General features: G+C 46.5%; 1 protein-coding gene across 8 annotated transcripts in view; it reads left to right on the top strand.

Moving 5' to 3' along the window:
• The window catches only part of LOC133347753 (myocardin-like), a 140644-nt gene extending 122170 nt beyond the window's left edge, over positions 1-18474 (top strand). For 6 of the 8 annotated variants that reach the window (XM_061560325.1, XM_061560324.1, XM_061560320.1 and 3 more), the window contains 7 exons: positions 1522-1708; positions 2226-3626; positions 5290-5442; positions 7532-7681; positions 11296-11454; positions 12366-12420; positions 13500-18474. In XM_061560325.1, the coding sequence (XP_061416309.1) occupies positions 1522-1708; positions 2226-3626; positions 5290-5442; positions 7532-7681; positions 11296-11454; positions 12366-12420; positions 13500-14041 (2647 nt within the window). In that variant the 3' untranslated portion in view covers positions 14042-18474. The remainder of the gene's footprint in view (positions 1-1521; positions 1709-2225; positions 3627-5289; positions 5443-7531; positions 7682-11295; positions 11455-12365; positions 12421-13499) is intronic. The other 2 variants (XM_061560319.1, XM_061560322.1) reach the window with 2 other exon arrangements.
• The last annotated feature ends 9209 nt before the right edge of the window (positions 18475-27683 follow it).

Below are 27683 nucleotides of genomic sequence, written 5' to 3'. Positions count from 1 at the left end.
GAGGAGATTTGGATTGGCTGAGCAGATTACCTGTTGATTTTTTTCTGTTATTGATTTATCCTGATTTTGGCACGATAGCCGAATTTTAAGCTTTGTTTTTTCAGTGACCGTGTGTTAGTTTTTTTATGTTGGCCAGGCATAATGCAAGTCCTGATTGCATGAGTATCGTGTTTTACTCGTGTCATATTCAGATGGTGTTTAAGGCATCTACAATTTGTGCCCTGCCAAGTGTAACCCATAACCGACTTTTAAGTGCTATAAAAAATAATGCAAGAGCAATGAGTCCCATTGTTGTTGTGGCTTCAAAGCTACTGTTATTTATACATGGTCTTATTTATGGTTGCCTGCCCTGACCTTTTGCTTGCTGTCAATCCACTTTGCTTCATGAGCCATGGGCACTGTTTGTCGGTCTGGAGTCAACTTATCCACAGACCCTTAAGTGTGGTGTGATCCTTTGCTCTAAATGTAAAACTCGCGGACATTCTGTAGTATTATTTTCAACGTTAAGGAACACACGGCTTGCTTTTCTCATCTCTCGTGAGAATTTTAAGAAGAACTTTTAACTGCCCCGAAGTACTGTGCAGCAATGAAATTTGCCACGCACCCATTTTATATTTGCTGTATAGAATTGTGGGTTTAAATTAATCATTGTCAAGCTTATATTGAATAATCGTCTACTTGTGCGAAAAATAACTGCAAAACAGTAACATCATTCATATATTATTTACCATGGAATTGAAACAAAAACCATAACCATTTACTGGAAATAATCATTATAGTTTGTAAGCCAAAACTGAAACAGAATTCTTTTTATGCACGAACAGTTTAGTTAAATTTGGCATTCCTCTCCTGAAATTCTTGCATGATCGTTATCTTATTCGTATTATCATTTCCATCCCTTTGTCAATCTACTGCTGTATGAAGGCCTTCGCGTACCATATTGGTCATGGGGATTGTTTAGCAATACTTGCCCACTCTGGCCAGTGCAGGTTGGTGAAGGGAGTAGTGGTGGAAGGGGGTGGTGGACAGCCCAGAACTAGTTCAGATACCACTGATTCCAACCGTGGCTGGCAATCAAACTCAGGATCTCTTTGTTCATAGCACAGTGCATGAACCACTGTGCTACAGCTTCCCCCAACACCCCCCCCCCCCCCAACAGTTGACGCATCTCTTAGCCAATCAAAATCTCATTCCTGCCACGTCCACCTCCCTCGTTGCCAATGTTATTTTATTTGAGCAGGTAAGGCCCGCTGAGCTGTAAAGCTCTTCTTCAGAAGCGACCTGGCCGCAAATGATAGCCCAATGAAGTGGCTTATCAAGTGGGAAATTATAGCAGCCAAACGCTCTAAACACATGTTTCTAAATGTGGAGGGAAAAACCGGAGGAACCAGCTAAAAATCCACGCCATCACAGGGAGAACATGCACATTCCAAATATTCAGGCGTCAGGGTCAGGATCCAACTCGCGACCTCCTGTATGTCAGGCGAGGTAGTTAACATCTCGCCACCGTGACGCCTGCAGGTGTGACGCGATGATGAACGGTTGCACGCTAGAGCAGAGAGGGCTGGGCAGCAGCATGAGCGGCTCCATTTCCTCGCTGTCATCGATGCCGTCCCTCTCGTCGGCTCCTCCTCGTCACACGCCCAGCCCGGCGCCGTCTCAGCCGGCAAAACCCGGCCTTCTGCCATCCAACCTGGAAGAACTCAAGGTGATTTGCTGCTTTCATCCGGAGCCATGGTGCTTTTACATTCTCCGTCCAAATGAGAACCCAGAATGTCCCTCGAGCCATATCGCATTTCGCAACAGATATCGCACCGAGATTTTTATTTTGACTCCAAACTCCTCATGCCATTGAGTAGATGTATTAACACGAGTGTGAAAAGTGCCATACTCTGTTGAGCAAAGCTGATGTTTTTATACCCATTGTTGCTAGAGCCATACCACATGTCATCCACCAAAATAATTACGAATGATTCTGGGGGGGGAAAGGATAGTATGTTTGTATAATTGGGTAAAAGACATTTCAACCACTGATAAGTACAAGTGTTAATGGATGCATTATATTTACTAATAGGTCATTTTCCAGGTGTGTTGCAATTTGGTTCGAGATTACAAATGTAGTTGCCCAACTATGCTCCCTTAATTCTCTGCATGTATATATACCTGAACTTCACTGTGGGGAACAGCTTCTTGGTAAAATTCATGCATACTCCCCTCCACATTAGGTGTCGGAGCTACGGCAGGAGCTGAAATCCCGAGGGCTGCCCGTTTCTGGCACCAAGCCTACGCTGGTGGAGCGCTTGAGGCCCTTCCAGGACCCGAACTACATCGCTCCGTCCACGTCTGGCTCGTCCGGCATCCCCGCAGTCGTGACGCTGTCCAGCATGGCAGGGGACGGCCTCTCGCAGTGCTTCCTCAGCAGCGCCACCGTCGCCACCTCCCCTGCGACCAACAGCAGCCGCAGTGGCCTCAGTGGCAGCAGCAGTGGCGGCAGTGCCGGCTTCTCGCCAGAGCTAATGGGTGCGGGGGGGAATTACTGCGGTGGCAGCGGAAGCACGCCACCCATCTCTCCGGCCGTCTCCGAGCAGAGCCTGATGAGCACGGACTTCGGCAGCTTTGCAGACCCTTTCTCCGACTACCCAATGTCTCCGCAGGCGGCAAACAGCATGGCCTCGTCGCTGCATCTGTGCTCTCCACCTCTGATCGCCAAGACTGAAATGGATGAAGATGGCGGCGCGATGACTGCCAGTGGTTTTGGCGGTGGGGAAAAGGAAGGAGGAGGGGGGCAGGCCATCGCCTCCAGCAATGCATCCATCTTAGCTTCTGCTGTCAAGGTGGACGTGGATGAAAAGGACAAGATGCTGCTGGAAAAGCAGCGCAAGATCGAAGAGCTGACGCGGATGATAGAGCAGGAGCAGCGGCAGCTAGAGGAGATCCGCATGCAGATTGAGCGGGAGAAACATACTACTCAGCCCAGCTCCGCTGCACCCGGCTCGGCCTCACATAATTTTTGTGATGGTGGTCACAACACTAACTCCTCCACAAAGCATCTTGATACAGCTGGGCTCCAGGGTCATGGATGTGCCACGGCAAAACAACAGCTATCGCACATCGCTGCACCCCCGATGATTCACCTGCAGCCTCAACAGTCCAGTCCCGGAAAGGGGCAGCAGCAGCAGCAACAACAACAACAACAGCATCAGCAGCATCAGCAGCAGCATCAGCAGCAGCATCAGAAGCAGCAGCAGCAGATTTTTGCGATAAAACAAGAGGCACCATTTATGAGCTGCGCGCAGTTTGGATCGTGCAGCAATGGGCAGCAGTTGACTCACAGTCACAGTGACTCCGCCCTCTCTTCTTCACCCAAAAATATGCTGCTGAGCCACACGGCCCCTCCGTACAAAGCTCTGGAGATGCTGCAGCACAACCAGATTCAGAGCGGCCACATGCAGCGCAGCCAGGTGCACGGCAGCCCCCAGCACGGCCCGGCGGGGCTGTCCCTCGGAATGGCCGGCGCCGCCCAGGCGAGCGGCGACTCCTCCCCGTCCCACACGACGCAGCAGAGGGAGCTCACGGCCTCCCCGTCCAAGCCTTGCATGTTGACTGCTGGTGAAGTTCATGTGCAGGTTGGTAGGGTGGTGGTGCTTCAGCACGCAGAGCGGGCCCAGCTGCGGCTGCTCTGGGGGGGGGCAGTAGAGGTGTTGTGTGGGGGCGGTGGGGGGGCACCATAACAGTGGCACGCCGCTCACTGCGAAGCATGATGCACTGCCTCGGAAAAGGGGTTAGCAACCTGTGGCTCCGGAGCCGCGTGAGTCTCGTATTCACGTGCACTGTGGCTCTTGAAATATAGATATTTTTTTTTATCACATTCAGAAAAAAATACTCTTTTTAAATCCTTTATATTAAGTTCGCTTCCTTGCTTAGGACCGTGCAAATCTTTCGGTCGTTTTTTAACCCACTTCCCGTGATCCAATCGAGCTGACATTTTGCACACACTCGTTGTGCGTGACAATTAATTTTCGTGAAAATTTTTTTCCTAAATTTTACACTGTTTAGGGAAATTTTTTAAAATATTTATTTACCAATTGGTTAATGCTGGCACACAATCATCTGACACATAGGTGGCAGCCATCTCAAGCCAGAGGACGAGAGGACTCTAGCCACCCCGATGCCACGCATATAAAGGATTTATAGTGAAAAACTTTGTTTTTACGGGTTAATTTTTTGTTCTTTTTGTTACCGACCCCTGGCCTAGGAGAGTGAACGTTTGATGGTGTGGGGCCCACACCATCAAACATTTGTATTGGTGCCACGGTGGCGAGGTGTTAAATACCTCGTCGGGTATACAGGAGGTCGTGGGTTCCATCCCAACCGTTGACGCCTGTATATTTGGCGTTTGCACGTTCTCCCCGTGGTCGCGTGGATTTTTATCCGGGTCCTCTGGTTTTTCCCTCCACATTTAGAAACATGTGTTTTGAGTATTTTGGTGCAATAAAGCCACTAAGTTGAGGAATCATTTGTGGCCAGGTCGCTTCTGAAAAAAGTATTTAGCTCAGTGGGCCTTACCTGGTAAAATAACAAAATGGTTTAAAAATGTTTCAATCAGGTTTACCCAGGCTATCCTAAAATGGTCATGATATTTTCCATAATGTAGAGCATTTTGGGTCAGGCTGTCTTTGTTTATTTATTTATAGATATATGTGCTGCTTGTTTATGGTACTTTTAACTTGCAAAGATATGAATTGGACCTCTGATCCTATCTTGTATCGCCTACAGAATAATAAGCTTAAGTGGACATCAAACCGAATAATGTACAGCCTTTTTAACGGGAGACTGTAAAATAGCACTGAGATTTTAATCATTATTTCAATGAATGCCTTTATTAAACTTAAAGAGTTTTATGAAAATCCTTGCAGTAACTCGAGCGAGTGCTGTGTTATGCCATGTGGGGCAACGGACGGAGGGCGGTGATGAGATTTAGTCTAGGTTACACACGAGTGTAGATCATGTGCACTCAAGAGGTTTTTTATGATCTTAAGCCACTTTACCAACAACATTACACTCATCAGCTTGTCAGCGGGTGGTGAAATAGGGCAGACATTATTTTGAAAAATTAAACTAACAGACGGATGGACTTACCAATTCAAAGGGCCTTCTGTTAAACCGCTACAAACGTATCGATAACGTTACTGAATGCTGAAGTAAGACCGACGAATGATTCTAACATTGCTGGAGTGTCCGAATTGCCCAAGTTCAATTATTTATCTCGTCCTGTCGCAAACCCTTCAGCAGATGGCCGATGGCTTCACGCACGGCCACATGGCAGGACAAGCCCAGGGCCATCCTGGAGCAGCTGGCACACAGGGCATGGCTCACAAGGCAGCCAGCCCACAGGACGGACTGCTCTTCCACTCCCCCTCCAGTCGCCAGCACCAGTCCAAGGTAACGAGCAGCAGCAGCAGCAGCTCGTTAAGGCCCACCGTAGACGTTTATTTCGCCAGGGGATTGAAATCAACCCTGTCAAGATGCATGGTCTTACTCGTAACTGTGTCCTGGGTTAAATCGTAAGTTTGATCGCTTTAAACAAACAATTATGCGGCTGTGTGTTAAGTGTCCTTTAATGGACATTGCCCTTTTGTGGACGAGTTGTTTTAAAAGACTTCACAAGAATGCTGCTTAATTTGTTTTCACAAAAGTGTTGTTCCTTCTACCTAGCATTAAGTGACATCGATGACGCAACCTGTCACAGCAGCAAAGTTGATTTGATCTTATATGAACTTAACTAAAACTATAAACTGTTTATATATTTATCTGCACATTCGCAGCATCACCTCAATCGCCTCCTTCAAGAGACTTAAAAACTCACCTCTACAATCATGCTTTTGAGCGACTCTGAGCTTGGCTCCGCGCCTCTGAGTTGCGGCCACTACGTCTGCAAATTTGCGCGCGTTACAAATTGAACTATTATTATTATTAACCAAGCCCACTGAGCTCTATAGCTCTTTTTCAGAATCGACCTGGCCACAAATGATAGCTCAACGAAGTGGCTTATTACGTGCAAATGTATAGCAATTAAATACTCTAAAATGCGTTTTTTCAATATGGTGGTAAAAACCGGAGGACCCGGAGAAAAATCCACGCGACCATGGGGAGAACATGCAAACTCCAAATCTACAGGCGTCACGGTCGAGATCGAACCGACGACCTCCTGTATATCAGGCGATATAGATTTTTTATAGCACTTTATTACAAGGCGTTTCACGACAATTAAAAACGTGTACACAAGACGATGGTGGTTGAGTGAATGAGTGGGGTTATTAAAAGTGGTGGTATGGCTATGGTGATGGGAGAACAGGTGGGAGTGATTAAGGAGAAGTTGGGGTTGGTCCCAGTAGCTTGTTGCGCGAAGCCAATCTCGCTCCCAAACTCGTGGGAAGAGCAAAGGGCTTGTGTTGGACTTTGTGTCTCAATAACTGTGTCTACAACAGGATGGGGCTGCGGGAGAAATGAGCACAATGTGCTCGCAGTGCATCTCGTGTTATTGTGCCAAGTCGGAGCATCTTCAAGCTCAAATGGGCATCATGGCATGAGCCAGCTCCATGATGAGCTGCAGCAGTGCTGATGGCAGGGCCCTTTGTCTCCCTGCCGTGACAACTCACGTTGCCAGCTTTCACTAAATGCCTGAACGTACTGAATCGTGAATGTGAAACAAATGTTTTTTTACTTAATTTGATGCTTGAGCTGAACATGAGCGAGCAGCCACTCATGAAAGATAAAACTTTTCTTCTCTTCTGGAGATACTCGTTCTTACACGTTGGCTTTAGATGATCTGATACTATGGTAATGAGCAGCCAACCCTGCTGCATAAAAACAATGAAGATTAAAAGTCGCTCCAGTCCCATACAATGAATTGTTATCTTCCAGAATGCATTGTACATACAGCATGCATTTGCTGACTTGTTGACAGTTGACCTGCGAATGTCGTATGACATTTAAACTCTTATTGTGAAAGAGTGAAAGAAAACACAGCGAGAATGTAAATGTGGCTTTTGTGGTCATCCTATTTGAATTTGTCACAACCGATGGCAGTCATGTTGCCAATCGTGGTAAAATGATTATCGTAATTGCCATAACATTTTTACACAAATTCGTCACTATGTTTCATCATCACGTTTTGTGTCCTTGCTGTAAACCAATGTGTTCGTCTTTCCTATGCACCCTATGCACATTCGTCATTCAAAATTCTCCCTTTTTAATCTGACCTTCAAATCCATTCCTTCACATCCTCGTCTCCTTCTTGGCCTCATTCTACTCCTCCGTCCCTTCTCCTTGCCCCTGTCCTATCACTTAATCCTTCGTCATCCTCCCTTGTCCCCTCTCCTACACGTGCCTCATTCGTTATCACCTCATACCTCTCTATTCAATCTTCATATTCCCAATTTTGTAAAACGCTTTCACCCTGCAAATACTCCTACCCTTCACTCTTGACTCTCCCTCTGCCGTACTCTTTCCACTGCTTTCCGCTGCCCAGGTCCTAAAGCACACTCTGCCCATGTTCACACCAACCTCCATGGCGGGCTCACTCTTCTCATGCCCAACTGCGCCGCCTTCCCTGCAGCCGTTCTTTACCGTGGATGGAAAACGGCCGGGCTGCCTGGCGAATGGGACAATGTCGGCAAAGGTAGGTTCCTTGCGTCACACTTTCATTATTATTATGTTTCCATTTGAAGCTTTCGTGACTGCAGGGATTCATCTTCTTGGTTCTTTCGGTAAAGTCACGTAGAAGGGAAGTAATAAAATAATAAAAATAAAACATAATAAAATAATTCTCACGACGTTTCGGCCACAACGCAAGCAGCCGTCCCCTCAGGTGAAAACCAGGTCTGTCGAGGAGACAGCCGCTGTCGCCTCGACAGACTTGGTTTTCACCTGAAGACGGCTGCTTGCGTTGTGGCCGAAACGTCGTGAGAATTATTTTATTATGTTTTATTTTTATTATTGTATTATTATGTTGTCATCACACTTTGGATTTCCCAGGAATGCCTCTGTGAGTCTCAAGAGTCCTTTTCAGGAGGGTCAATATTTGTGGACAACGTTGCTGTGTGTAATTCTAATTGATGAATTTGCAGGTACATTTTCAGCATTGGGATATTTTGCCAATATCGGTTACATTGTAGGTTTTCTATTTTTTTACCGTGGGGAGGCAACCAGAGAACCCATGCAGAACAGGGGGGAGAACATACAAAGTCCACACAGAAAACCACCCAAGTCGACAATCGAACCCGAACACTGCATGCTGTGGGGCACTAGCATTACCCCCGCACCAGCCTGCTTCACTTCCACAGCTCCTGTGTAATCAGAGCCGCATGTCATTTTGATCAACGTGCCAAAACATCCAACAGTGGTGGTTGCGCACCCCTTTAGTGAATGCTTGAGAGGTGGGCCCTGGGGTTATGTTGCTGTGGCACTCCCCAGCCCACTGGGCTCTGATGTGGTTCCAGAGATGGCAGTACAGCAGTTGGGTTGGTGACACGTCACACATTCATGTATCACACATAGTCGGCGAAGGACCGTTGCGCGAAACGTGTGACCTCTTGCGACAGCATTGGCATAAATTGCTCTTGCTGCCATACCAATTTTTAAAATCCTTTATATTAAGTTCACTTGCTTGCTTGCTTGCGCGCTTACGACCGTGCAAATCTTTCGGTCGTTTTTTAACCCACTTCCCGTGATCCAATCGAGCTGACATTTTGCACACAGACTCGTGCGTGACAATTTATTTTCGTGAAAAAAAATCCAAAATTTTCAACATTTTAGGAAAAAAAAATTGGTGGCAGGCAATCATCTGACCCATAGGTGGCAGCCATCTCAAGCCAGAGGACGAGAGGACTCTAGCCGTCACGCATATAAAGGATTTATAGTGAAAAACTTTGTTTTTACGGGTAAATTTTTGGATCCACATATTACGGGGGCAATCACGTGGGACAACCACGTGGGACAACCACGGGTGCGGCACCATTCCTTTCAGAGTCGCAGCCCACTTCGAATGTCAACTGCCAACTGAAGTGCGCAAATTGCTGGAGTTTGCGCATCAAGACGGCCGATGTGTCCAAAAAATTACAGGCGTCTCACTCGAACTAAGCTCTCAATCACTAGAAGGCTGGTTTGCAGATACAATGGTGACAATTCTGACGAAGTTGAACCATCGGATGCCAAGAAGGCATCTTTGGCAACGCGTGTGGAAGGACTGCAGCCGATCCAAATCAGCTTAAAGCGATGTCAAGACCTCCGCACCATACAGCAAAACTGACAAAGCACAGCACTGGTACACTCTCAATTTGGTGCCCAGGCTTAACCGTTTCTGGGATCAAATGCAGGTTAGACCATTCATTATTCTTGAAGCCAGGCCAATTTGTTGCATGACATCAGGTTACACACTTGTGCAGATTTTGTTTGTTATCTGTTGTGTTGGTCTCTTGTTCCTGCTGAGAATTAATGTTTCCCTCACACGTGAAAAACCTTTATTTAAACAACTGGTGAAATATCGTGAAGGAGGAACCTACTTAAAACATGTCGAGACTCAGGTTGTCCGTAATTAATAAAGCACTGTTTAAAAAAAAACATAAAATAGGTTATCTTCCGTACGTGAATATTCTGATGAGATCATAGCATCCATGTATGTGCATTAATTACACTTGGGAAAATATACTTTGCCATTTGTTAAAATTAATCATCAGCTTGATGAAAATTTGAAAAGATTACTAACTTATATTTATCCTCGTGTGTACACATCAAATCCCTGTATTTTTTCTTCTCTTCACTGTCTTCTCATCAGTGAAAGCTTAGTTTTACATAATGACAACAATTTTAATGTAAATGTTGCATTGATGATATACGCATTTGTGTTTTCAAATGCCCCATCCTCACCATCTGCTTTGTGTCCTCTACATTAAAATTCCATCCCCTTTGTGGATTGGTTACATTTCTTCAAATCAATAACGTATTTTCTACTTTAGGCCAATAAGTCTGCCATTTGTAAAGATTTCATTACCTCTATGCTGCCCTTAAATTCCAATGTCAATTTTGCCCAGAATATCTCTCATCGCTACAACCTAGACAATCCAGAGTGCTGCTGGCAGACACCGTTGTGTGTATTTGCACGCGCGTCTTCCCGCGCGCTGGCTCCACCACATCTGCCTTTTGTTACTATCCCTCCACTGGCTTCCTGTCCAATTCTGGATCAACTCGAAATAGTTTTCTCTCTCCATCAAGATCCTCTGCCCACCTCTGTGCCCGAGTCACATCTCCTGCTTCATCGCTGTGCTCTCTCTCTTTCTTCCTGCCATCGCATTATCCCTCTAAATCGTTACCCTCTGTCTTTTCGAATATACATTCTCTTGACCATTTTTGTTTCTGAAATCCCAGCCCTCACCACCTCCCTCAACCATCCTGTATTCTTCCTCTGTACGGAATATAAAAACTACACTGGCATTTGTATTCTCTGTCAATATAGATTACGTTGATAAAAGTAATTGTACATTCCTATTTTTTGGACCGCCGTGCTACACTTATCTCATCGCCAATGGTCCTGAGCCAGTGGTGGAAATGTAATCATTTCAATTATTTGCAGCTCATTGTCATTCCACCACTGGATTAAGGCCTCCTCCTTGCCTTATCGTTCATGGGGGTTGTTTGACCATACTTCACTACGCTGATCGTTGCAGGTTAGCGAATAGGGGGCCCAGAACTGGTTCAGAAATCCCTCACCACTGGTGGTAACCGTGGTCATTAATCAAACTCAGGTCACCAGTTTTATAACGCAGCATGCTAATTACTACACCACCACTCCCCTCGGTGGAAATGTAATACTTGGTTAAATGCGGTACGTGCATCATCCTCCCCAGGGGGCTCAGCCCTGTCGTCGTTTTCCCACGGTGGGGGGCAGCCTCTTAACAGGACAGGCACTTGACAGTGATGCACAAGCACAAATAACACAAAGCCTGGCACGTTCCTCTTAGTCAATAACGCTGCCCTAAAATGAAAGGTATGTAATAGGCGACGTTTCGGGCTATGGCCCATCGTCACCTATCATATATTTTTTAAGGCAGTGTCATTGATGAATGTGAGATTTTTCCACTTAACTATGGGGATCTGTGCGTCGGGCTCCGTGGAGGGCCAGTGGCGGTTCTCGTGTGTAAACACAGTCGCCTCACTCTCTAGAAACATTTTGCCGTGGAGGGCGACTGTCCTGGATGTATTCCGCCACGGTAGTAAAACCGCTGTCTCTCTTTGCAGTCGATCTCGGTGCCGGATTCGCTGCACCAAGCCGGCTTCCACATGCACCACGACCACATGTTCTCTCCGATGGCGCCGACCACGGCTTCGAAACACCGGCAGCCTCCGTCGTACGCGGACGCGGTTCTTCAGGCCAAGAACCAGCATCACCAGCAGCATGTGAGTAATGCACCTCACTGGCATACAGTCAGTTACGTATCCATCATGAATGGAGAAACGTTTGTGTAATCTCAACGTTTGTGTATCCGGACAGAGAGATTAACATGACTGTGAATGTGTATAAATCTGGGTTGAGCGGTGTCGTGCAGTGGCTCGCGCACTATGCAGAGAGCCCAGATATTCAAGTCCCAATTCCTGACCACGATCCTGGTCCTACTCCCCCCAACCCCTTCAACAACCTGTACCGACCAGTGTGGTGAAGTATGTTCATTCAGCCCTCTTGGCATGGAAAGGGTTTCATGCAGCAGTGGATTGACAGTTCTGCTGTAAGAGTAAACATTTACAGAAATGCATCCTATGCACATGAAGTGCGATAGTTACCCAATCCTCCCCCCCCCCGTAACCATTTGCTGCGTCACAATAATGAATGTGGATCTCGGATCTGTCAATTCAGCCGTCTCCAGATGCACGATGATCTCCACCATCTGCGGAAGATGTCCTCTTCGTACCTGAGGGATTGCCTACACATTTTCCATTCCTCTTCTCTCGTTTAGGTTTTAATTCGTCCTCAATCAGCCATTGACACAAAACCTTCACCTGCACTTGGACTATGTTAGGTGGTTCTGAAGTCACGCGTTCAGTTGTTCTTGATGTGATGACAATTTATTTTGTGATGGCAGGATCTGTAAACAGGACGTTAAATCATTGTCTTTGTAGATGTGATGTCTTCTTGCTTTGTCCACCAACAGCCAGCTCTGAGGCCCTTTCTGTCATATAGCAGTAACATTGCACATTCGGGGGCTGGCATTCGTAGTTCTGAGTGTATATCCATATTCGGTTTGACACGTAGTCTTCCGTGACCAATATTATATGTTTTGGTCGAGATCGCCTATATTCATATTTCTTTGCAGAGCTCTAGGAGTCAGCAGATGGATGAAGTTTTGGACCTCCTCATTGAGAATGGAGGTGAGTACCTTTCCCACAAGTCGCTTGAAAGTTGTAGGCCATTGTGTGCCAGCGTCCTGGTCCAAATTTGGCAAATATGAAATATTACTTGTAAAGCTCTCAACTGGGATTGCACGCAGGTAGGCCCACTGAACTAACTAGCTCTTTTTCAGAAACAAGTTGCCCACAAATGATAGCTCAATGAATCGGCGTATCATATGTAAATGTATAGCAGCCAAATAATCTTAAAGTATGTATCTAAATGTGGGAGGAAAGCCCAGAGGACCCGGAGAAAAATCCACGCAACCATAAGGAGAGAGACATGCAAACTCTAAATATACAGACGTCAGGGTCAAGATTGAACCCACGACCTTCTGCATACTTGGCGTTGGAGTTAACATTTCGCTACCGCGGTGCCTACAGCAACATGACCCCCCCCCCCCCCCCCACTGTGAAACTACTTCAGACTGTGCTTGCGAAAAACAGTGCCCTCCTATGGCATGAATACCAGTCGCAACGTATGATTACCACTAAGGCGCGGTGCATTGTCCACTCAAATCACCCCTGTGGTGGATGATAAAACACAGTTGGGCTGAAGTGTTTGAATGGATTTTTCATTGACAATATTAGTTACACGGCAGCCCAATGACCCGTAACCTCTACTCTTCATGATGATTATGAGGATCATTGCCCAAACAGTAATGGGTATTACTTGAAATGTCAGCCCACTTGTTCGTGTTCATGACAAGGCAGTGTGATAGTGAGCTCTCCGCATTGTATTTACCAGCAAGTGCTTCCAGTGTGAATTTTAAGGTTTTTACGGAATAACTTTGTTGTTATTGTTTGCTGTTTCATGCGTTGATCTGACCGTTACTGTTCTGTATATGTAACTTGACGATAGCGCTGACATTTGTACTCAGTTCTGCCAGGTGTTGTCGTGTCCTGTAAACCAGTCCTCTGTGTAAGCGGAGTTGGTGAATCGTGTTCAACATCAGTATGGTTGTGGTACACTCACCTGAAGAGATATGCAGAGATCCCTACACAACGGTTCACCAAATACATTGTATTACTTTTAATGGTTTTGATTTTTTTTTCTACAGAGATGCCAGCTCATGCCAAGGAAGATCCTCCTCCCACTCCAAAGTTAGGCTCCTCCGGGACATCGATTTCGGCCATGAGTATCGCAAATTGCTCCCAGTCACCGTCCGAGCACAACACTCACCACACGCACGGCGCCACCAGCGCCAGCAGAGACAGAGACCGAGAGAGCGACAAGCAACTGGAGGACCTCCTGTCGCAGCCCGACACGTCCTCCAGCCTCTTCAAGATGGACTCGGACGGGGAACTCGACCCCTTTCCCATGCTGGAGGACTTCCCGTCTGCAGACGCCACCACGGGGGGCCTGGGCCCGCCCACGGGCATCCTCGAGTCGCTGGACACGCCGCTGTCACCCATGGACACGGGCCACGCCGTGCTGTCGCTGGGCGAGGAAGGGCTGGACATGGAGTGGGCCGAGCTGACCATGCCGGACTCCAACTCAGGTCTTACCCCGCTAGGAGTCAATTCGCCCAGCCTCTTTTCTACAGACTTCTTGGATAGCGCAGACCTAAGCCTGAATACGCCATCCGACTTAATATTCTGAAGGTCGCCCACAGCCCACACCCAAATTTAAGCATTTTTGATGGTAGGGCTCTTGAACTTTGGTCGAAAACTGCACACGTAGCTCTAAAGCCAAGCGCAATCAACTCATTCATTCGTAAGTGCTGAGAAATCATTGGTGTTGTCTGCAACTCCACAGACATCAGTCCTGTGCCTGCTACTGCTGCTGCTGCTGCTGCATGTGTTCACTGCGATGATGGAAAGCGGCCATGGTATCTATGACCGCTATTCGTGATGCATGCCTCTAGCTCTGCAGCCCGGCCCGCTGCGATAGAGACCACACGTCGCTCCCTCGGGGTAAACAAAATTTGCATCACGCACACTTCCAGTTTCTATTGTTATGTACATATTAACCAAATATACTCGATTTCAACAACTGCATTTTTTTTACATTATGTATTGAATGTTAAGATATACTTATTAAAATATTTACCGATTTAATTCATCAATGTCTATGGACAGGGTAAAGGACAAAGTTCAATCAGTGATGATTATGATGGTGGTGGTGGTGGTGGGAAATGTAAAAGTGTAGAGCTGGGCATGGAGGGGGGCATTAGTTATTGTTTCTTTTAAGTTGCTTACCGCGCAATTTAGTTTCGTGCTGTTCATTAAAAGAATGCCATAGGTACCGAACAATTTGGCTGTAGACACGTTGTTTCGCTCGGTGTTGGGACTGCTCAGGATTGTGTCATTTTTAAAGCAGTCTCCTTGCTTCATGAGCTGGTGGGGGCTGCTGTGAGCAGCTCTCTCCGCCTCCAGCTCCCACTTGTGAAGGCAACGCTGAATGTAGTTTCCCAGAACCCATCTCACCCCGTTAGAGAAGAAGTTGCTGCGTCGGTGAACTCGAGCTCCTTGTGAACAGCCTCGGTGGAACTGCAATGCCGTGGGATCTTTCACTTCATCGTCACCCGGTAGCGCCTCATTGCAGTCGACGTAAATCCACCGAAACACCAAAAGTGCAGAAACTATGTTTCGTTGAAACGCCGCAGATGTTGTAATAAATCTGGCTGAAGCAAGGAGTTGTATTTAAATTAAGATCCGCTTTTGATATACTTCAAACAAATTAATACGCTGTGGTAATGTTAAGCATTCATGAGATACTACCATGCTGTAATCGTTAGTACAGCTGTACTTGCAAAACCAAGTTGAATGTCAAGGGATTTGTGTGCAGGCTTTTGGCGACCCTGCTGAGACCACAAACTAAATCTTGAGAGCATGCTTTAATCACGTGAGGTTGAAAACTGGATTCAACACCTGTGGTGCAAACTCAGTGCTCTGACCTCTGAACCATGAGGGTGACCTCCTGCTAAGCATTACTTTCTGGATATCAATATTGACTGGTGCTTGCTTCATAAAGGACCACACCCATTGGTGGAGCTGGACATGTAATAATATGCGTTGATCTGTCTGTACAAGTGTTGGTTTCCTTACTGATGAATAGAGCAGTTTTGTATTGATGAGCGCTTCACGGAGAGACTGGACGGCATATTTCAGACTTCTACTTTAACGAGCACACTGTCACAGTGTGCTGCGAAATCATCACACCGCGTAAATCACGTTTCTTCGCCTTTCATCCCATTGCCGTCACGAGCTCACGAGTGATTTTTATTTTTTGAACCTTGTAACTGGATTTGTAAGACGTTGACAACGGAGTAATAGGTGTAGGAAAGTGCTGTACGTTTTGTTTTTTGTTCAATTAATTTGTTAGAGATATACTTTAGAACACTCAGTAAATGTACAGAATGATAAAAAAAATCTTTTTTTTTATTATATATATTTGTATTGCATTAAATATGCCATCTTGGTTTCATGTAGTTGCTGGTAGTGATAATATTGTGCAGCTGGTTAGCTTGGCACACTGTTTAGTGGATCCCCCCCCCCCCCCCCCATCTGCAGGACATTTTTTAAAAGAACATATATTAACCTGGGTATTTGGAAAACACTTTTTTCTTTAGGTTACATCTCGATAGATATGTCAATGCCTTGGCCCTGTGTTTAGAGAGATGTATGTACAATCGGGCTGCTGCTGTTTAGAGTCGGTGTTTATTGGTCCGTAGGCTTTGCAACACCATCGTACACTTGAGAGCCAGTCGCTTACATCATCATCGTGTTCTTCAGGGTCCAACGTGCAGTGCACCTTTTTTTGTCGTAGCCAAATGCTATAGTAATGTTGGAGGGGGGAGAAAAAACATGCAGAACTACGCTCCCTTCCAACAGACACTGCCATAATTGCACTTTCACATGCCGCTGCTGTAACACGATTGGTCCAAACAATGCCCCCAGGGTCAAGCGGAAAACGCGTTGCATCCAATCGGTGGCGCGAAGAGAGTACGAATGGGGAAGAGAGGAGTATTCATGGCGGTGCTGGCAGCAGTCACACCACGATTGCTGTTTCTCCCAAAGTTCAGGGGTGAAATTAGTTCCTAGGATGGTCAGTGTAGGCCCAGAATTTTACATTGGTCAGAGTCGCTTGCTTTCGTGTTGCTTTCAGTTTATTTGTGTAATTCCTACCCCGTAGGTATATTAGTAATGCTTGTAGTTGATAAAGGAACGTGTTTATACGATGCAGAATGGGTTCAAAACGCCCAATTACATATTTCTTCTCATTTGCGGCTTGAGTTATGTATATTTTTTGTCTCCAAGGCGTACAGTATCAATGTTTTTTTTGTTTCACATTAAACTGGAGTGGAAAAGCCTCAAACACGATGCGACTCTAGCAATCTACCAGGACAAGCGGCATTCTCTGTTTAAACTTGCTGCAAGTTATAACTTGAGCTCTTTACCGCATACTTTACAAAGAATGTGATGATTCTATTGGAACCTCCTGCATTCTGTGCTGGGCTCCGGGCCAGCCAACCCAGAGGGCAGTGGAACGTCAAATAACCATCGCGGTCCACGTGGAGTGTACCGGTTTGAATATCTTAAGATCTCTGCTGCTCAGATCCTACATCTTAGTACTTTTGTGATGGATAAAATGCAAGACCATTATTTGAGCATCATTTATCCTTTTCCTGTTGAGCAGCTGTATTTTCCCATGTCTGATGGGTTTGGCAAAGTCACGATTCATTTAATTAAATTAGATGAGATGTGGTTTCTGGACACAGCTTAAAATTAATGGCAATAGTAGAATGGTTATGAGCACGACAGTATTTGAAGGTGTTGGTAATATAATTAGCGTTAGCTTGCACTTTGAAGGAAAAACAGGTAGCCTGTATGCTCTGGTGATTGGTGGAAAATATCTCGTGATGAGGGTTAGATATGCACATATTGGGTGGCAGTGTATGTATGTTGAACTTCTTTCGCACCGTACATAGCCAGCCGTGTTAATCGGAAGAGCGGGGGAAGGACAACAAACTAAACACAAAAACCAGCTCTACAGAAATGAGTTTTCCCATCGACATTTAAAATTCCATAGCTCCGGTGGCTTCTCTAAAATGGCACATTATGAAAAACTGAATTGTTGGCTTGCAGAGTGTCGAATCATTACCCCTCGCTTGTGGGTTGATGTCCCTCAAGCACGGTACGTGGGGAACGTACAATTTACCTGCCTTGTGCCCTTCAGTGACGACATGCCTCGCGTTTGACGAACTAAATTGTTCCCCATCCTTGGCAAATGAATGTTCGATTCCAGCTTTAAACAGCCACGAATAACCCTGTGGTGGCACCCTGTGTTACAGCACTGTTTGTATTGTAATCCCACCCAATTACAATAAGTATTAATCACTTATTTGTCTGCATCAAGCCATAATAGACTCAAAAGCATGTTCTCCGGTATGACGCATTATTTACCAACAGCATGTGGACAGAACAGGGAGCTCAATCTCTCAGAAAGTATTGCTGACAATTAATCAGTTGTCAATCTGTGGCATCGTTGCATTGGGATTATTATGCATGTTTACAGAGCGTAAATTTAATTAACCCGTTTAGAATAGCTGAGCACAAAAGCATGAGTTTAGTCATCACGATGGGATGAGTTGAACGGGCCTCCGTCTCCCTTCAGCACTCTGGAACCACAACTGAGTTCTGGCCATGCACAACATCATGACCCATGACCCCACGACGTGGAATCTCTGTCCGAAGCTTTCAAAGCTCGTACAGGTGTTTAACGAGTAACACAAAGAATGTAACAGTTAAAGGCTCAAACGCGTAATAATGCAACCGCCGAATATAACCGTACAAACATCCCCTGACCGAGCAGAGGTGAAGGGAGTGTGGAAGCGGGTGCCGCACACCGGCTGCTCGAGCAACCCAGCTCAACGTAAACACTCGCGCGTCTCGCGGTCTACAGAACAACTGCGGACGCGCTCCCTTACATCTCGAACCCCCCCCCCCACCCAAGGAGGTGGGTCCAAAATTAAAGTTTCAAGAAACTGCTTCAAGCAAAGCAAGGGGTTATTCTTTGGTTCTTTCGGTAAAGTCACGTATATAAAGATAAAATAATAAATTAAATAATTAATTTTTCATTTTATCTTCATACGTGACTTTACCGAAAGAACCAAAGAATAATTCCTGCAGTCACGAAAGCTCCAAAATTAAGATTAAAGCAAGGGGTGTGCTGCTTTCCTTGATGCAAGTCATCTCCCCTCTCCTGCAAGACGAACCTCGGAAACCACCGTATCATTGCGGTATAAAGCACAAGGCCCCGCAACCACATCCAGCTTGTGACAAGTGGGAGTTCCAAAGCCGCATTCATGGAGACGTTATGAGTTCCGCCTTGTATTTGCGAAGCACGATACATGGCAGATTAACTACTGAATTGCACTTTCACACGTCTGGGGGATGTGGTATTCAGTAGCCAATAACAATCTAATACATTGGGTATTTGTGCCATTCCTATAGCACAAGGCGATCACGAAGGCGCTATGTTTCACGCAGTATAGTTTTAAAGTAGGGGGCGATGCTGTTGCTGTGTGTCATCACAGTCGAGTAATTTTTAGGTAATTTTTCACATTTGGACCATGACGTCGGCACAAAATGTCCCACTTATCGAGTGGCCTCACCGGATCGTTAATGGCCAATTGTGAAGCAGACGGGGCACGTATTTGTACGGGTTGATACCGCAGTATTAACCCGGGCAGCCCAGCGGGTTCCAACCGCGCACCTCCACAGCACGCCGTCGCTGCAGCAGCCACTCGAAGCACCAACTAGGCCAGCGCCCGTTGAGCACCATGACGCAGGGCGACACGCGACCAGAAGTTGTGACCACTAAACGTAATTAGAATGTGTGTGCGAAGAGACCACTACCGAGGAAGAAATTCGCGCCAGCTTCAGTTCGGTGTGAGGCAAACAGGCGTGGATGTGTTTCGACACATAAGAATGGACGGTGAATATTAGATTACTCTTTGGTTCTTTGAGTAAAGTCGCGTAGAAATAAAACAAAATATTTAAATATTTATTTTTCTTTCAAATACAATAAATATTTTTTTCTTTCTACGTGACTTTACCGAAAGAAGCAAAGAGTAATTCCTGCAGTCACGAAAGCTCCAAATCACGTTTGAATATTAGATTTTTTTGGTGTTGCGTATTTTACTGCGTTAAATCAGCAGCCTTGTGGTGGCTGGTCCCTTGCGGAGTTACAGTGCTTGTGCCTTGTCCACCACTGGCCTGCATTGTCCGACGGCGACTCTGCGTTTAGCGGGGGTGACCACTATCGCGCGGATAGGTAGGAGCGATCTGTGGTTCACCGTAGCCAAATCGGTGTGAAGTGTGAGCCCTGTGATGTGGCTCTGCTGTTCGTTTTAATCTCTCCAGGCTCAGGAGCAGAAACCCATACTTATCGCTTGATGAACGCCGCCCAATAAACTCCACAAACACGTGCCGAGGGACAACGCTCCGAGGCAGATGAGGCAACAGAATTCGAGTTGTATATTTTAAATCGCCTTTTTGTGTTGTCACGACGACTCGTACTGTACACGTGTATTTAGTTTATGACATGCAGGCAGCAGCCAGATTTTGTTGCATTTTTTTTGCTGTTTTGAGTTTGCCGTGGTAGTTTTGTCATTTTTTATGTTAATTTTTGTACTTTTATATATGTCGTTGGTTTTTATATGAACGTTACCTTGGGTTTTGTTCAGTTGGCCACAATTGGCGGTGTTTTTTTCCCGTTGCGTTCCTCTGTGCTTCCACCCCTGGGTTTTTCTCAAAGAGTTTTCTTCTCAGTTTGGTGGCAGTGTCTCGTTAAACAACTCAAAGCGATGGTTTCTCCTTTTATTATCCAATTGAGAGTGTGAGCTGAGGGCATTTTCGAGCTTGTTTTAAACCACAGCTTTCCCAAAATAAAATCTCTTACAAAGAGATTCGTACAGCGGTGCATTTCCACCGGGTTTCGTGCGTCTGTGTCAAAAACACAACACACTTAAAATGTTAAGCAAACGCGTTTAAATAGCTTCATAGGAAAATGACTAAATATGGAAGATATGTTTAAAAAAAAAAATATGTCATTGAGTGCATTCTGGAAGGTGTACCACACGTCATGTTGAACTTGCAGCAGAGTCATATGCAGTGGCCGCTTGTAAGCGAGTGAGATCACCTTGGATAGGCCCTCACCCCAGAGGTCGCAAACGGGTTTTGATTCCTTACCCGTACCTGGCCGCACCAGGGTCGCAAATGGGTACCCGTACCCGGCCAGGTACGGGTACCCGTTCCCTGCCCGTACCCTACCCGAAATGAGTGACAAACGGTTACTCACCAGTGACTCACGGCCTACCCGTACCCGGCCGCACCGGGGTCGCAAACGGCTACCCGTACCTGGCCGGGTACGGGTAGCCGGGTATCGGGTAGGGTACGGGTATCGGGTACCCGGTTGCGACCTCTACCTCACCCCGAGGAGAGCTCTCTTTATACTTAGCCCATGGGCCAGAGCACACACCTGGCACCCCCTCCGGTAGCGTGCATTCCGAAGCACCTGCTTGTTTCTGTGCGGCTAATGAGAGTCGTTACCTTTAACCTGCTCAACCCAAGCGGTAATCGCAATCGTTCAGCCGTTGTTGGCCGCACGCAGGAGTTGGTGAACTGCTGAAGTGATGCCACCTCTGGCCTCGTGGACTCGGTGGTGGTGCCGCTGGTTTTGCGAATTCACATTGTGGACCGTCTGGATTGGCAACGTGCCGCAGTCAACTCGAGCACAACGAGAATTCAGTGGGGGTGGGGTGGGGAAGAGGCCTGGTGGCACAGCGAAGACGGACACGGCCGCTAACAGGGCACTCTGCGTGCCATTGTCACTCATTCTCCTCAACGTTACATCGTTGCATTCTGTTTTTAAACCCCTAACAAAAATGTCGTTGCGTACAAGCTGCTATTGGAAGACCACGGTCCCGCTGTCCTTTAGGTAATCGTGTGGCCGCTCGTCAAGTTGTAAAAGCTCAAATGAATACGAGTCGGTCCCGTGCCTTCCCTCCGTTTTGCACGGAATAAAATGCATCGCCCGAAACACTGCCTCACATTTCAGATTGTGGCGCATTTGATGACGGCAACCAACGTTGGTGAGGCTTTATCAGCTGCCAGCAAGAGTCCCCTGGAAAAGTGTACTTTATTTTCGGTAAATCTTTGTATTGCGCGCAGAAATGTGAACGCATCCATCCTCCTTTGCCGTCGTTCTACTTGCACCGTCGTCACCCCTCTGTAGCTTAGTGCCAAGTATCGTTACAAGGAGGCGACATCACTCGGAGTTTGGAACACGGGAACACACTACCAGATCGCACGCGTCTCTCTCCGCACGAGGCGGGCATTTGGCATCCAATAAAACCAAAGTTCTACCGCTCATCCCCGAAAGGACTCGCCGAATCTCAAGATTCGTTTGAAAGAAGAGGAGGAGGTCCCCCTGCTTCAATGAACGAACGTGTTTACATCGTCGCTTAACCGTCGCCTCTTTCCACCCGGATCTTACGCACGACCGGCTCAATGGCACAAAATAAGTAGTTTTTTTAAAGCCATTCCACACAAGTTGTAACAAGAAACGTTCGTGGCAAATGATTACAGTGCCCAAAATAGGATTTGAACTTTAGCCAAATTAGTACAGAGCACTTTTCTGAATCAGTCTCGCTTGTGTGCTGTAGGTGGCCTGTTTCTGGCACCTATGCTTTGTGTATACAGTATTGTTAACAATGATTTATTTTTGTTTATGGGGTACGCACAGCAGTGGTTCCGGATGTTGTACAAAAAATGCTTTTCGTGTATTCGAGGTTCAACCTGGAGATTTTTCTTTTTTGGGTACAATAAGTATAATTTCTGTGTAACTTCGCACAATGCGGCATGTCTTGTTCGAAAGCTGCGCGCCTGCTGACCAGGACAATTAAGTGGTCACCACACACATTTGCTTATATAGATACACCGCGTTTGATATCATCTGCGTAGTTGTAATCAGCGGCATGGTAATGCAATCATCCTGGGTGCCAATCAAACAGACTCATGTACGCGACTAATTTTACTTTTTTTTCTTGTAAATAATTAATATTTGGGGGGGTGTGGGAGGCTTGGGGGGGGGGTGCATTCGGTCTGAAAACGGTTAAAAATGTGCAAGAAAAAATTCCAGTGTCACCAAGAGGGTGGTCTCATTAGTGCAAAATGTGAGCGGCGTAATTGTCGCGATGTACTTTTCTGTTTGGACGCCTCCGGAGATTTGCCGTGGTGTGTTTGTGCAGCGGTAAACGTCGCGGCTCATCAGGGAAGACATTGTTGCTGCTTCACCGCGGAGTAGCAGAAGCGTGACATTCAACGCTTTTTTGGGGCACACCTATATTTAAAAAAGAAAAAAAATGCCCCTTTTAGTTGACGGTGTAACATTTGAAACCCCCTTAAAAAGCCTGCTTTTAGTAAAGAAATTGAAATGCACGCACATCACCTCAAAATAAAAGCTTGAATTTGAGTCTAAACTAGTTTGTATATGTAAAAAAAATGAAAGCTATTTTTCTGTGTAAACCCAAATATGTGTGTATGTATGTCACGTGCAAACAGCAGGTTTGTCACGGCAGGCCAAAGTGGTCACGTAATCAGCCTCTGTGCCTGTTTAAATTTGTCATCAGCTTCAGGCAGCTTTAGCCTCATAGGAAACTAGATCGTAAATATGTGGTGCCGTGTGTGTACACGTGTTTCAGAGCCAGACTTGTGCTGTATTTCAAGCTTACGTTAACAAAGCTGTTGTTCAAATTCCTGAAGAAAGATTTTAATAAAAGTGACAATTTGACACTTGCTAAAATATGACTAATGAGAATCATCACTGTTTTGTGTAAGTGGTGCAGATACTATTGGTACAAATGATATCATGTTTTTAATTGCCCCATGTTTTATGTAAAAAAAGGGCTTAAATGGGGTCACCCATAATTCTGTTACCTTTTTTTTACCCCACACAGTCCTAAAAAATTCCCTCCGTATAAAAAAAAACACAAAGTAGAAATACCTTATATTCTTTGGCTCATTCGGTAAAGTCACGTAGATAGAAAAAATAACAACACTTTATTTTTATTATTTTATTGTTATTATTTTTTCTATTTACGTGACTTTACCGAAAGACCCAAAGAATATGAATTCCTGCGATCACGAAAGCTTTAAGTCTAGAAATACTTTGTACATGTACGTATATACTTTGGTCTAATTTGTCATCTGTCGTTTTTTTTTAAAGATTACACGAAATAGCCTGCACCACCCCCCTCCCCCCTTGTATGGTTTCGAAAATAACAATGGCGTGACCTGAAAACTCCCCAGTGTCAATCATTCATTGTGAGGTGTCGTCCGTTGCGCTCGTTCTCGCCGTCTTACAACAACATCTGCGGCGTTGCCAGATGGACGTGCGGACTGATTGCGATGTCCTAACTGGAATTGTGCGCGCCTGTGACAGGAAACCCATTACAACTCTCTAAGTTGTTTTCATGTTTGCATAGAAATTGCCACGCGATCCCTAATTGCTCTCACGTTGTAATTGGCCGTTTGCTATTGTGAGCGGCCTGACCTTGAGCGGTTCGGAGAGGAATGTTCGAGGCCCCGTGGCTTTTGAGACGGAGGTAGTTGATGAAGGTGGACTAAGTGGGGAGGAGGGGGGGGGGCGCCTTGTGGACGTATCACACATTTGCATGCACCCCGGCGCATGCCCCATCATGAACTCCCATCTCCCGTTCATTATGCCTTACTTTTTTGCACTTTGTATATTTGTAATACATCATTTTCATATTGTGAACCATGTTAATCGTCGTCGTTGTTGTTGTAGTAGTGTACATAGTCTTCACAATGAAAAATAGCTGCCAATGTCATCATTGTTATTATTTGACTATATTCCAAGTAGACAAACATTTTTTGTTAATAAAAAAAATTGCTTTGCTAGAGTTAACCTGGTGTGGCGGTGGTCTTTGCTTACCTATCCCTTGGACGAACTCCTCTTGTTCACTCGTTTTGAGTGTCCACAGTCTTGTGCAAGTTTGTGTTTGGTAACCGTTGAGCTTGGCGACGCGCTTCGAAGAAGTTTAAAGCGATGCCGCTAACGCTGTCGGTGGATCATTTACCATTGATGGGAATTCATGTTTCAAGACGGGTTCCCACGTGACAACCCTGCCCTGTAATTCCCTTCCCATCGTCTCTGTTTTGTCCCCAAGCTTCTTTAAGCCGTGCGTAAATCAGGGATAACTCTGATCTATGACAACTTGGTTATGTTTAGTCTTGTTTTGCTGGCTGCTTGACCTGTTGGGACCTTTGAACATAGGCGGAGTTTGACTTCTATGTGGGCTGGGGAGGGCAGAGGTTCGCTTTGTCCCTAACAATAGGAATCGCGGGTGCATATTTTTTCTTCATTGTAAACTGCAAAAAAATGTGTAAAGGTGCCCAGTTTAACACGTCGGCTTTCGCGACCCAGGTGCCCAGTTTGGGCAGGGCGTTGACCCCCCCCCCGCCACGAACTCCGCCTAATCCTTTGAGGTTGTCCTCAGCAGCCGTGTTCACAAAGCAAAGGCCGGGCCACCTTCACGAGGACGGCCAACTTCATTGATCTCTGGCCACGATCACCTTCATTGATCTCTGGCCACGATCACCTTCATTGATCTCTGGCCACGATCACCTTCATTGATCTCTGGCCACGATCACCTTCATTGATCTCTGGCCACGATCACCTTCATTGATCTCTGGCCACGATCACCTTCATTGATCTCTGGCCACGATCACCTTCATTGATCTCTGGCCACGATCACCTTCATTGATCTCTGGCCACGATCAACTTCATTGATCTCTGGCCACGATCACCTTCATTGATCTCTGGCCACGATCACCTTCATTGATCTCTGGCCACGATCACCTTCATTGATCTCTGGCCACGATCACCTTCATTGATCTCTGGCCACGATCACCTTCATTGATCTCTGGCCACGATCACCTTCATTGATATCTGGCCACGATCACCTTCATTGATCTCTGGCCACGATCACCTTCATTGATCTCTGGCCACGATCACCTTCATTGATCTCTGGCCACGATCACCTTCATTGATCTCTGGCCACGATCACCTTCATTGATCTCTGGCCACGATCACCTTCATTGATCTCTGGCCACGATCACCTTCATTGATCTCTGGCCACGATCACCTTCATTGATCTATGGCCACGATCACCTTCATTGATCTCTGGCCACGATCACCTTCATTGATTTCTGGCCACGATCACCTTCATTGATCTCTGGCATCAACGTGAGCTTGCGTCTTACCCACCGTCAGCTCACAATCTGCTCCCAATTGTCCAATAGCTTCCACCGTGGCTGTCATTTCCACGGCTGCCACACGGGGGCACGCTTTGCCCCTCTGCTCCTTGCTTTCACCAGCAGGGATGGATGGGACCATGGACCCGTGTAGTCAACCACTGAAATCTGCGCTGCTGCAACGGAGGAGAAATATCAACACTACACGAACTTTAACTCCTGAAGCCCTCTCGCATGGTATAGACGGGGTCCGTGGGTTCGATCCCGACCCTGACGCCTGCTGCATATTTGGAGTTTGCGTGTTCTCCCCCGTGGTCACGTGGATTTTTCTCAGGGTCCTCCGGTTTTTCCTTCCACGTTTAGAAACGTGTGTTTAGAGTATTTGGCTGCTATACATTACCACGTGATGAGTCACTTCGTTGAGCTGTCATTTGTGGCCAGGTCGCTTCTGAAAAAAGAGCTGCATAGCTCAGTGGGCCTTACCTGGTCAAATATAAAAAAAAATAGTTAAATGTTTTGTTTTTATTGGCATTTAGCTTCTGAACGTATTGCCATTATACGCAAGAATATAATAGAATAGAATCGAAAGAAAAACATTGCTACCATAGCTAAAAACACGCGATGTTTTTAATGGATGATCAATGTCTCTTAATTCACTATTTACATATTTAAAATCAATGTTTATGTTGCCGACGTCAACGCATTCAGGAGTCTGTACGATTCCAGGCCACGGTGAAGGGGAGATTCCCCAGAGCGTGGAGTCTCCGCAGACTCACTTGGACTCCGGGTTCCAGCTTCCCGAGGGCGAGTGGCCGTGCTGAACGTCGGCGGAGGCTGAGAAACGACTTTGGTGGCCGTGGGAATGACGGAGTGAAGGGCCCCCCAGGCCCACCAGGACCAGGGTCCCTGCACCTGCACCATAGACCCTACACCTGCACCATAGACCCTGCACCATAGACCCTACACCTGCACCATAGACCCTACACCTGCACCATAGACCCTACACCTGCACCATAGACCCTACACCTGCACCATAGACCCTACACCTGCACCATAGACCCTACACCTGCACCATAGACCCTGCACCATAGACCCTGCACCATAGACCCTACACCTGCACCATAGACCCTACACCTGCACCATAGACCCTACACCTGCACCATAGACCCTACACCTGCACCATAGACCCTACACCTGCAACCATAGACCCTACACCTGCACCATAGACCCTACACCATAGACCTACACCTGCACCATAGACCCTACCAACCCTGCACCATAGACCCTACACCTGCACCATAGACCCTACACCTGCACCAATAGACCCTACACCTGCACCATAGACCCTACACCTGCACCATAGACCTACACCTGCACCATAGACCCTACAAACCTGCACCATAGACCCTACACCTGCACCATAGACCCTACACCCTGCACCATAGACCCTACACCTGCACCATAGACCCTACACCTGCAACATAGCCCTACACCTGCACCATAGACCCTACACCTGCACCATAGACCCTGCACCATAGACCCTACACCTGCACCATAGACCCTACACCTGCACCATAGACCCTATACCTGCACCATAGACCCTACACCTGCACCATAGATCCTACACCTGCACCATAGACCCTGCACCATAGACCCTACACCTGCACCATAGACCCTACACCTGCACCATAGACCCTACACCTGCACCATAGACCTACAACCTGCACCATAGACCCTACACCTGCACCATAGACCCCTACCACCTGCACCATAGACCCTACACCTGCACCATAGACTCTACACCTGCACCATAGACCCTACCTACACCTGCACCATAGACCCTACCTACACCTGCATCATAGACCATACACCTGGGCCCGGCGACCCTGCACCATAGATTCTACACCTGCACCATAGACCCTACACCTGCACCATAGACCCTACACCTGCACCATAGA

The sequence above is a fragment of the Lethenteron reissneri genome, chromosome 26, assembly GCF_015708825.2.
Source record: "Lethenteron reissneri isolate LAM-NWPU_2019-01 chromosome 26, ASM1570882v1, whole genome shotgun sequence".
In the NCBI taxonomy this organism is placed as follows: Eukaryota; Metazoa; Chordata; class Hyperoartia; order Petromyzontiformes; family Petromyzontidae; genus Lethenteron; species Lethenteron reissneri.
Note: the sequence above shows the minus strand (reverse complement) of the source record. Positions and strands in the feature narration are given on the sequence as shown.